Below are 12,223 nucleotides of genomic sequence, written 5' to 3'. Positions count from 1 at the left end.
CTGACAGCTTTTGAAACACTGACCTGTGAGGGTCTGTAAGTTGTTACAGTGGAACATGCCATATAACTTAAGTGGATTGACATAAAACTTAAAAATACTTGCAAAAAATATGAATATGTTGAGAAAGAAAAAACAGTCCAACATGGGTAGAATAAAGGCATACCTCTTCTATGTAGTTAAAGATAACCAGGCCCACAAGCTCAGAAGAATATTTTGTTGCAGTGTCAGGCGAAAAAGAGGGAGCCGAGAACAAAACTTGCACGAAGGTGCATAACTCAGTTTGCAGTGCCTGCTGAGCACAGTTTTAGTTCACAGCTTAAGATCCTGCCAAAATATAACGTCACTAGAAATAAATGGGTTTTTTTTCAAATCCGTGACTTGAAAAGTGCCTTTTCACAACCAAATGATGTACTACATTTAAGAAACCACCTGTAATAACACAGTTTTCAGATCCTAAAATAACAATTTAGGTAATAACCAGCACAACTAAAACTACCTTATGTTCTAAGATTTGTGGTTATGACCTGGCTTTCAATTTTCATATCTCGAGTCATAAAACACACACTTTAAGGTCAAATGAAACAGGATGGAGGAAATGGTGTTTGTATGTGTTGGCCTTTGTAGAGCGCAAACCTAGCTTGAGAGCAAGGTTAATGCCAGAGCTGCTGACTTTAGAACCAGGTTTGAGACATGTCGGCTTAACATCCTATGATTCTGGGCAAATCATTTATTCTTCCCGTGCTAAAAAAATGAATATGTCCATGTGCAAATTTCCTGTTGCTCATGTAAAGTGCTCCAATACCTTCGGGTCCGGTTTTTGCTATATAAAACTGCAAAATAAAACAAATATATACAACTACATGAATACATTGTCACCTACCATGCTCTCTCCTGGGGATCACTGAGGACATCGTATGCTGCTTGGATTAATTTGAACTGTTCTGCTGCGTCCTCTGCATTATCAAGGTTTTTATCTGCAGAAGAAGTGTGAAGTTAAACATTATTTCATTGAACTCCTACCAAATGCTCCACTTTGTTTTAGAGCACGCCATGTAAGCAGTCTAAAATGTCTAGATTACTAGACAAATTGCAGAATTGTTATATATACACAGCTGGATTGTTGTCCTAAGACACTGGGTGTGCAATACATCTTTTTAACCAGACGCGATACACTCAGCAATCCGTAGAGGGACAACTTTCGCCATAACCTACATAACCCGCTGAGTGCAGGGAAATGCTGAAAGCCTTGGACACCCCTGTTGTTCTTTATTACGCGACTAGGAGCACGATATTTGATTACAATTCCCTCTCCACGTCACCCTCTCACCATCTTTCCTTTCCTCCCCCACCCCCCTTATAGTTAAGTAAAGCTAGTACAAATGAGGTACGTATCTTAATGATAAGAGAAAGCTACAAGGTATTGCTTTATTAGACGTTTATAATGCTTGTTAGAACTGGTACCATTGGCGTGAGTCTCCCTTTTATTTTTTCTGATTGCCTCCTCTCTTTTTTATATGTTTTGCTGGTTTAGATGCTTTGGGCACTGTGCCACTGCCATTCAGTGCCACAGTGCAAGTGCTCCCTATGTTAAATTGATGTATTGATTAGTGACTCCATGATTGGGTTATTTGATTTACTTGTCAGACCCAAGTACAGTGCACCCTGTGTGCCCAAGGCTGGTATATCAAATACTGCTGGTGGGCTTGCAGCACTGGTTGTGCCACCCACAGAACAGCTTGTAAAGTGTGTCTCGGGCCTGTCATTGCAGAGCCTATGTGCAGTCTGGTACTGCCATGCTGACTGACCAAGTGCACCCACTTGCCAGTCCCTAAACCTTCCTTTATCTTCATATCAGACACCCCTATGGCAGGGTACATTGTAAGTATAAGGTAGGACATGCCCTGGTGTGTGTGGCATGTCCCAATAGTGAATTACAGCCATTTTTGTTTTTCACTATTGCAAGGCTACCTGTTCCCCATAGGCCAGAATGGGCAGTTTGATTATTACATCTTATAAATCCTAACTGACTCGGGGAACATGGTAGAAATTTGAATTTAGTATGCCTGAACTCAGAATGATAAAATACATATTTTAGTAAAGTTGGTTTTAACATTCTGTGTTTGAAAATACCACTTTTAGAAAGTAGGTATTTTCTTGCTTAACTGTCCAAGCCTGCCTCTGCTAGGTTGTGTATTGTGTGTCTGGTTCTGTGAGTGACAGGAGGTGGGGATTCCAGGGGAGAGGATGAATAGGAAGATCTGCATGTAGATGGGTGGGAGAAGTTACACCTGGGACCTGAATCAGGCTGTGCCTTCCCTCCACAATGCTGTCTCCACCTCCTGTGGTGTGTCTGATGTCTGCCCTGCACTCTGAAAGGAAAGAAGGAGTCAGGTAAACAAAGTGCTCCAGGACTGACCAGAACTGGTTTGGACTAGGCAAATGCCTCTCTGCCTTCAGAGAACAAAGAGAAAAGTAGTATACAGATGGGGACCCAAACCCAAAGACTTTGGATCACTTCTGGAACAACAAGAAACCTCTGCCAAGGAGAAGAACCAAAGGAATCTGTAGGAGTTGGACTGCCCCCCTGCCAGTGTGCTGTGTTGTTGGTTGGCCTGCAGTGGCGTCTTCATTGCCAAGGAGAGGAGAAAGAACTTTTACGCAACTTTTATCATCTTGCAGAATATTTCTCCAAGGGCTTGAACTTGTGCTTGCCTCTTGCTGAAGTCTCAGGGACAACAGACTTCACCACCAGCTCCCCTCTGAATTTCCTTGCTGGGAATTCTATCTGCAGAAGCCTGCGTGTCGCTGGAAGTGCGACGCAACGAGAAGAAGCGTGTCGCCGGAGCTGTAGTCATCGCATCGCCAGAAGCGTGCCTTCTGCAGCTGTCTGCTGTCGCATCACCGGAGAAGCGCATCACAACCGTGAGGGTCGCCGTCGCATCATCGGAGAAGCGTGTCGCAGGGCCTGTCGCGGCTCCAAAGAACAGAGTCGCCGCAAACCTGCCAAGGCGTGTCGCATTGTCTCAACGTCTTCGCATCAAGGGCGCCATCTTATCGCATCGCAACCGGGCTGCACGAGAATCTACGCATCATTTCCTCTCCGGTAAGGATCAAGACGCATCCCCTACTCTGCGCAAGCATTGAGGCGCGACTCATCGGCTCCCCCGAAGCAAGGAACCGACACATCTCCAACGCTGCGAGCCTTTTGTTTATTTTGCGTTACGCATCCAGGTACTTTTGTGAGAACTGTGTCGCATTTACCAACAACTTGAACTAAGCTAATCCTACCATCTTTAAGTCAATTTTGAGTACAGTATTGTGGATTTTTGTCGTTTGTGGTCTTGTGTTAAGTCTATATAAAGAATACTTATTTTTATAAAACCTGTGTGGTGTCCATCTGTAGTGTTTTCACTGTATTACTGTATGTGTTCACAAATGTTTAACACACTGCCTCTGAGATAAGCCTGTCTGCTCGTGCCAAGCTACCAAAGGGGTGAGCAGGGGTTATCCAGTAGTGTAATCCCCTTTCCCTGACTTAGAAGCAAGGGTCCCTATTTGGTCAAAGGTACCTACCTCTGCCAACTAGAGACCCCCAGTTCTAACAATGCACATGTGGATAAAACAGGGAATGATTTGGCAAACACCCGAAGAATGTAATATGGCATTCCTCTGTAAAGTAATCCATTAGGGCATGAACGGACAATATGACATGGAATAATGTTGCCTAGAACTTAAGAGAGACAGCCAATTGTGATATCATTTCATGCTGTAAAGTACATAATGCTGATGCATAAAAAATACCAATAAAAAGATGTTTACAAAAAAAAAAATAATAATAAATCAGTGTTGTTCGAAGGAGACAAAGCGATATCTGACCTACAGTTCTGCAATTGCATATGACATACTCCTGAATGGGATGGATGTTTGCGAATAATTCTGACCTGGTGTTACAAACAATTAAACAACAGAAGAATGCTGCCTGAAAAAAAGAAGAGCCAGCAAGAGAAATCACTCTTATAATTAAAAAAGAACCCTCACTCACCAACACTCACCAACCTAGTTGGTGAGATGCTTCATCATTGGGTTCCCAACAGAGGGGCAGAGTGCCTCTCTGGTGTGCTACAACGCCCGTCTACGGCGGAGCGGGTTTTTTGTGATTAATGTGAATGTGAGTGAAAAAGGGATTTTAAAAGTGCCTCAGTTTCATCCAAAAAAGGTTTCTTTGTTGGAAAACCTGGCACAGATAAAAGAAAGTGTAGCGGATGTTTTCAAACTGGTTAAATTGACCAGAGACATCCTAGTCTATAATTTTAAAAAAAGTGTATGGTCATCATGTTTCTGCCTCCTATTGCTCTTGGCGAGGCATTCTTCAGGCCCAGAACACCACAGCGGTATGCGCACGCTAAGGCGCACCTTTAGTGGTGTTACAACACCGAATTAACTCACGGTTATAACTGTATCTTCAGAGTTTCTGAAGGACAAGTGAATTTTGAAACATTTGTAAATCCACAACATGGGTCCTGGCGGGGGCTTATAGTCACACTTTCGTCAAAGCTCAGCGCCCGTATGGCACCTACATGCACCCATTCGAAGGACCCCGACAAAGTTCCTAAGCCATCTTCCCTGCCCCCATAATTACATTGCTGGTATACGACTTAAGTTTTTTCCCAGTGTTAGTCTATAGATTAGTGAGACCCAACTCCTAGAATATTCAAGACCGAGGAGTTTAGGGTGGGGTGTAAATTCCCTAGGTTCTTGAGGGACCACTAGGAAGTAATCTTTTAGACTGTGTCACAATCTGGGAAGTAATCTTTTAGACTGTCACAATCTGCAATATATAAATATGTAAGGTGTATAGGACGAGGCTTTATCAGAAAATTGCTTAACTCTCATTAATGTCCCAGCTTCGTCACATTGTGTTTAATAAGCGTAATCTTCATCACCGCCTCATTAGTGAGGAGTATTTCAGGATTGTCAAATAGTGGAGCACTCGGTGAGTACAGCCCCTAGTGTCCAAAAATAGATTGTTGGTTGCAGTTACCATGTCCATGGAAGTCCTAGGAAATGGGATTTTACTGAAAAGGCGATGGTCTCAGGGGCTATGGTCACGGTTTCAACAACCGTATGCAGTATTGAAGGCTGAGAGAGATACTAACACACCGATAAAAAAAAAAGCTGGCCTGACAAGTAATGCAGCTTGGGGGCAGGAACAGCCAGCCAACATCCCTTTAGCAAGTGGTAGCATCACATCCTCCCATCTTAATCTAGGTTGACCTCTGTCCAAATTAACCCACTAAGCTCCAACTTCAAATTTTGAAGTGCTGTGTCAGAGGAATCTGTATATTCCTGAATAGACAGAGAAACGCCAGCATCACCACCATTTTAATGATAACCACTTTGTCTGTGATGTATAAGGGTAGTTTAATCCATCTATTCACTCGTGTACGCAATCTAGATCTCACTGGGCCATATTTATCAACAATAACTACCTCTTTATCCCTGTGAATTTTAATGTTTAGGCGTTGGATTGATTCATTTCTACATCGATTGGGTACTCTGTGGCAAAAGTCTGGGCAGATGGCATAAACAGGTAAACCTTTGTTGTGCTCCACTTAATTACAATGCAAGAGCACTCACTAAATTTAGTAATCACACGAAGAACAGCCATCAGGTTCTCCATTGGGTGCTTCACAAACAACAAGATGTCATCTTTATACACCGATACTAAACGTCTCTGTGAACCTCACCCCTCTGTTTGCATGGTGTTGTCTCAACTTATATGACAATGGCTCCATAGATATGGCAAACAGGATCAGAGACAGGGGACATCCCTGTCTGATACTCCTCGTGTGCACCACTGGTGCTGATAAAGTATTGTGGATAATAATTCAGGCAGCTGGTAACATACATCACGGAGATCATGGGCAATATTTGAGCACTTAAACCTATCCTACGCAACACAGTGTACAGAAAAAGCAACTGAATTGAATAAAAAGGCTTCTCAGTGGGTAAAAAGACACTGATTCCAGGGAGCTCCTGTTGAACGTAATGCATCACTGCAAATAGTCTCATGTTGTGTGTAGGAGATTTACCTGGAATAAAGCCTGCTTGATCTGGGAGGACCAGGTCTTTGATTACTCTGGTTATTCAATTGGCGATGATACTAGCCAGTACCTTACTGACTAGAAGAGAACAGGTAATGGCTGATATGATTTAGCAGACTGTAGGGTTTTGTGGAGTTTCAAAATGGTAACAACAATAGCTTCACGTAGTGATGGGAGCAGACCACTATCTGCAATAGTCTTGTTAAATATCTTGAGAAAATATGGGCACAGGCTCTCACTGAATGCTTTATAAAACTCAGCTGTAAGGCCATCTGACCCAGGGGCCTTGCCAGCAGCCAAGACTTTGATGGCTTCTGATATCTCCTCTAGCGAACGGGGCTCATTTTAAGTGGTAGCTTATCATTGATCTCCAACCAGACCATGGCTATGTCCACCAGTACTCAATTATTTGTAGTTCTGTGTATATACAAGTATGTAATTCTGAATAACAGTTAGAGAAGATTTTGGTGATCTCAGCCACGATCAGATTATGGGTGATGTCATCTCTTATAATCGCTAGGATTATTTACAAATATTTCTGAATAGCCAAAGTCCAACTTGGGTGTACCCCCTCACCAGTGTCAGGCCTGAGCCTCACCGCCTAAACTGCTCACCTCCTTGTCAGCCTTCTCCCCAAATGTCAACAGGGAGTTGTGTATTTTGTTTTCAGTTTTCTTACACGATTCCAACAGCAGCAGGTCTTTGATTTTACGTTCTGGCATATGGAACTGTGCACAGACCACCTTTAGAATGTCAGTCTGCTAAGATATACACACACCCTGATCACTGGGGCTTAAAGGTCTCCTACACCAATGCATGTTAGTCCACAAACCCAGTGTTTAGATGAAAGTATACATGTATTGCATTCATTGGACAGCACTGCCTTAAAGACAGTATCCAACAACGCTAAGATGGAAATTGCCATGGTCCCCATCACTCATCACCATACCGGACTAAAAGCCCGTAGAACGGGGGAAGGCCGAAGGTCGGAGCCCCTCCGAGACCGCTCATTGCCCGGATTTTCAATTTTCGGGACAGAGACGCTATGCTGCAATCCTCCAGACTGCATGGACCGGTCAAGCTTGACAACATGGAGGTAAATTTTTACCCTGATTTCACCCCAGCGGTCCAGAAGCAGAGACTGAGCTTCCTAGGCGTCAAACGCCGCCTTCGGGACCTAAACCTCAAATATGCCATGCTCTTCCCAGCCAAGCTGCGAGTGGAGGTAGATGGTCGCACGCACTTCTTTGATCGTCCCGAAGCGGCCGGGGACTGGCTGGATACTCTGTCCGGGGACCGTGATCGGGGGGCGGGGGCGGCGGGGGTCGACGGCACGCTGGATCGGGACTGAGGGTTTAATATTGGGCCTCACTCTGGACGAAAATGATGCCACTTTCGATTCTGTGTCAGTCTTTGTAAGTTCCCCTCCTATGGAGGTTGTGTTGGGTCTATTGGGGGTTCTCCCTCCTCCTCTAGGGGGTCTAGTTAGTTTAACTATATATGGGGCGACAGGCACACTGCACGTTGGGGGGGCTGTTCGGGCTCATGCAGGGGTGCAGGGAGGGGGGAGTTTTGTTGGGGTGGGTGGGTAAGGATGGGGTATTGTTCGTTTTTATCACAAGGCAAACGTATTTTTGTGTTAGTTCTAAAGTGCTCTCCGGGGGACGAATGATGGCTTCTGTATATGATGGGGGGTAGGGAATTAACTTTGTTGTCTTGGAATGTGAATGGACTGGGGGACAGGATCAAACGAGGTGTGGTCCTGCAGTTTTTGAAGCGAATCTCGCCCGATGTAGTCTTTCTGCAGGAGACACACCTCATTGGCAACTCCTTCTGCGCCATGAATCGGCGTAGCTATCGCCTAGTGGCCCACTCGGGCTTCACGTCTGGCTCAAGGGGTGTGGGCATCATGGTTAAGAACTCGCTCCCGTTGGAGATTGATGAGGTGCTCCACGACGACAGGGGACGTTACACGGTCTTGGTGGGAAGACTGGAGGGCAAAGTGGTTGTCTTTGTGTCAGTATACATCCCACCGGGGCTGTAGTCGACCACCTTTGCAGACCTGGGGCGCCTTCTCCTTGGCCTTCCGGGGGGGCTTTTAGTTATGGGGGGGGATTTCAATGCGGTGGTATCTGGGACTGTGGATCGTCACCCCCCTAGGGACCTCCCCCGGGCACAGGCGTGGCTATCCGGCCTCTTGGATACATTTGGATTAGTGGGCTGCTGGCGTTTAAAACACCCCACGCAGCTGCAGTACACTTTCCACTCGGGAGCCCATGGTAGTCTCTCACGACTAGACTATGTACTTGTCCCGGCGGCCTATGTTGGGAGGGTGGGAGAGGTGCGCCATTTGCCACGGGGTATTTCGGACCACTCCCCGCTCCTACTACACTTTGATGTCTTTCCGAAGGGTGAGGGTAGGGTGGTCCCAATCAATCCTTGGTACCTGCGCGACCCCGCCATTCGCGCTGAATTGATTAAATCCCTTCAGCGATATTTTGATGAGAATGTGGGGTCCGTGCCTTCGGCTGTACCACTGTGAGAGGCCTTCAAGACAGTACTTCGAGGGGAGGCCCTATCCCTTATTTCCCACGCCCGGAGGCGCGAGCGGGAGGAGGTGACCCGGATGGAGGCTGAAATAGCCGAGTTGGAGGGTAATCTAGAAGGTGGGGTGACGGATGCCGCATTACATGTTCTCCAACTCAAGCAAGCGGCCTATAGGGCCCTCGTCACGGAGGCGGCCAGGGGCCTCAGTAGAGAGCAACAGGGGCGACTGTATGATGTGGGTGATAAGGCTGGTAAACTGATAGCGTGGTTGGACAAAAAAGAGAGAGCGAATCGTGTGGTCCCGCTGATTGAGAAAACGGATGGTGTGTGTGTAACTGAGCCAGAAGAAATCGTCTCCTGTTTCGCGGATTATTTCCGTGGGGTGTATTCCCCGGTGTCTCCCTGCTCGGAAGAGGATTCCCGTGCCCTGCTCAGGGATATCGCGCTGCCGTCCCTTTCCGGGGATGACAGGGTGTCACTGGACGCAGCTCCCACCTCCGACAAAATCGCCCTCGCCATACGCTCGGTCGCTTCCGGCAAGGCCATGGGTCCGAATGGTCTCCCTATCGAGTTGTACAAGTTGCGACCGGATACGCTGGCGCCCCACCTCCGGGCTATGTTCCTGGCGGCACACTCGGTGGGCTCCCTCCCGCTGGACCAGCGTCTGGCTACAATCGTGGTCATCCACAAGGAGGGGAGACCTCGGGACCGGGTTACATCCTATCGGCCCATTTCGCTACTGAATGCGGAGCCCAAGATTCTCGCCAAGGTACTGGCCAATCGGCTGGTCGGCGTGGTGGGCGATTTGGTTCATCAGGACCAGTCCGGCTTTATTCCCCATCGCAACACAGCCCTTAATTTGCGGCGTTTGCACGGTGTGCTCGCACGTGTCCCGTTCATATGGGAGCCGGCCATTTTGGCGTCCTTAGACGCCACCATGGCGTTTGACACGCTTGAATGGCCATACATCTGGGCGATGCTTGCAAAGTTTGGATTTGGCCCGGGGTTCATCAGTTGGGTCAAATTGCTGTATTCGGGCCCATTGGCGCAGGTGGTGGTGAACGGAAGGGTATCGGCTCCGTTCGAGCTGGGCCGGGGCACACGGCAGGGCTGCCCCTTATCGCCGCTCCTCTTTGCACTTGCCTTGGAGCCCCTGGCGGAGTGGCTGCGGTGGGAGCCTTCCATCCGTGGTCTCCGCTGGACCCCCGAGTATGAGGACCGCGTATCCCTATACGCTGATGACATCCTTTTGTACCTAGCTTCCCCACGAAAATCACTCGTAGTACTGGTTGATGTTTTGCACTCATTCGGTCGTAACTCCGGTCTTGTCATCAACTGGGCTAAATCGTGTGTGTATGTTCTCTCCGGGGAGGCTCCTATCCTCCCGCGGGGCTGTCCGATCCAGGTCGCCCCGCAGGGATTCAGGTACCTGGGTGTCTTCATTACTCTGGACCCGGAGGCCCGGTATGATCGGAACTTGCTTCCCCCCCTCCAGCGTCTGAAAGAGGATGTCGCGCGCTGGCGGCGCTTGCCGCTTTCGCCGCTCGGCCGGGCGGCATTGTTTAAAATGATGTCGCTGCCGCGTTTCCTGTACGCGTTGCAGAACACTATGGACCTCGTCCCAGCGCGCTACTTCCGCGAGGTGGAGAGTTTGCAACGCCGCCTGTTCTGGGACGGGAGGCCACGTATTGCCTTGGCGAAGCTGACGCTCCCATGGTATGACGGGGGGATTGCCCTCCCGGATATTAAACGGTACTATTGGGCCTCCCAGCTAGCTGCGATTAATCAGGGCCTATATGGGCCCGCCTTAAACCCGGCATTTGAAATGGATAGGATGCTACTTCCAGGTGGTGACCATAATCGAGCGCTCTACTCTAGCGCGCCCGACGCTCGCTTAACGGGCCCCACGCGTGTCATGGTGCGAGTGTGGCACGCGGCCAATGCAGCTATGGGGTGGAAGGACCGTTTGACCCGGGCGTCACCACTGTACGCGTCTGAGCGGTTGGGCTCCTTGTGGACCTCGAAGGGCTTTGAGAAGTGGGACATAATAGGCATTAGCAAAGTGGGGGATCTCTGGACGAAGGGAGGATTTAAAACGTTCGAGATGCTGCAGACGGAATTTCAGTTACAGGGCAGCGAGTACTTTCGGTATTTGCAGGTCCGTCATGCACTGGGCTCCGTCTTTCCGGACGTTGCCTCCATCCCGGAGTGTTCCCCCCTGGAGGATAGAGTGCTGGATGGACACATCCCGGACAGCACGATCTCACTGATCTACAAAAAACTGATCAACGACCGCTCAGGCTTGTTGACGGCCCTTCGTGAGGCTTGGGTAGCCGATGGGCTGGAGCTGGACGACGAGGACTGGATCTCCGCGGTGGCCTCCCCGAAAGAGGTGGCCATACCGGCTCGCCTTCGTTTCGTCCAGCTCAAGATACTCCACAGGGTCTACATGACCGGGCCAAAGCTCCTGCGTATGGGCTATGCTGAGGACGGTTTGTGTAAACGTGGGTGTGGTGCGTTGGGGACTTTTCTGCATATCTTGTGGGAGTGCCCGGAGGTGGAGGGGTTCTGGCGTGGTGTGCATGAGGTGCTGCTAGTGGTTACGCATGTGGCGCTGTTGCCCGAAGCGAGGAGATGCCTGTTGAATGTGTGGGAACCTACCGATTACTCGGTGCCGCAGACGTGGTGGGTGACTCTGGGGTATATGGTTGCCAAGCGTGATATTGCTCAACTGTGGGGATCCCAGAGGCCCCCGACTGTCTCGGCCTGGAAGGAACATATGGATTGGTGCATGTTTCGGGAAAAGGTGGTGTATGTGGCGAGAGGTAAGCCTGGGACATGGGTGAAAGTATGGGGCCCCTGGAACGCCTACCGCGGGGGAATCTGTGATCCGCCGTCATTGCCCGATCCGTCGCCGGCCCCGTCCCCTTAGCCAACTCATCCCCCCGGTACCGGGCATTGGGTTTACCCAGCCCTAGTTTTGATCTCTCCCCCCTCTTGAGATTCCTATGGATGGCTAGGATCCCCCCTCTAGGGGAGCACGTGTTGCTATATTCCGAGGATTGCCTTGTGGGTTTGTGTGTATTTGTTGTTCTTTAAGTTTAAAATGGAACCGTATAGTGGGGTCTGGATGGTGTGGCTCTCAACGATGTTAACTCCTGTTCATGCTCATCCGCAGCACCATGTGTTTTATAAATGTATATCGTATGCTCCTTTTGTTGCTAACGGCCGGCCGGAAGGTTGTAGGCCCATATTTGTATATTCTTGAGTCTTGTAATAAACGGTTTTTAAAAAAAAAGCCCGTAGAAGCACAGGGGGAAACATTTGATAGTGTCCTGTGGAGGTCTCTTTTGTTCCGTCACCCACTGCAGCACCCTAGACGCCCACTGTAGCACCCTAGACGAACACCACTAGAGGTATATTCTGGAATATGAATCATGTACAGTGGAGTAAAAGGAGTATGCAGTTTCTTCCACAGATGTGGCCCGCTGGGTGTCATGTATTTCTAGAAGTCCCATTTAGTACCTTAGAGTGTCCGGGAGGACTTTAGACAGGGAATGAACATGCCCGAA

At 48.6% G+C, this 12,223-nt stretch overlaps 1 protein-coding gene across 1 annotated transcript in view; it reads right to left on the bottom strand.

Annotated features, from left to right (window-relative positions):
• The window catches only part of DNAJC21 (DnaJ heat shock protein family (Hsp40) member C21), a 132,979-nt gene that overhangs the window by 113,316 nt on the left and 7,440 nt on the right, over positions 1-12,223 (bottom strand). Inside the window, exon 2 of the mRNA XM_085630972.1 lies at positions 881-974. Within this exon, the coding sequence (XP_085487098.1) occupies positions 881-974 (94 nt within the window). The remainder of the gene's footprint in view (positions 1-880; positions 975-12,223) is intronic.

This window comes from Triturus cristatus, chromosome 2_1 (genome assembly GCF_964204655.1).
Source record: "Triturus cristatus chromosome 2_1, aTriCri1.1, whole genome shotgun sequence".
Taxonomy (NCBI): domain Eukaryota; kingdom Metazoa; phylum Chordata; class Amphibia; order Caudata; family Salamandridae; genus Triturus; species Triturus cristatus.
This window is presented reverse-complemented; position numbering and strand designations above follow the sequence as displayed.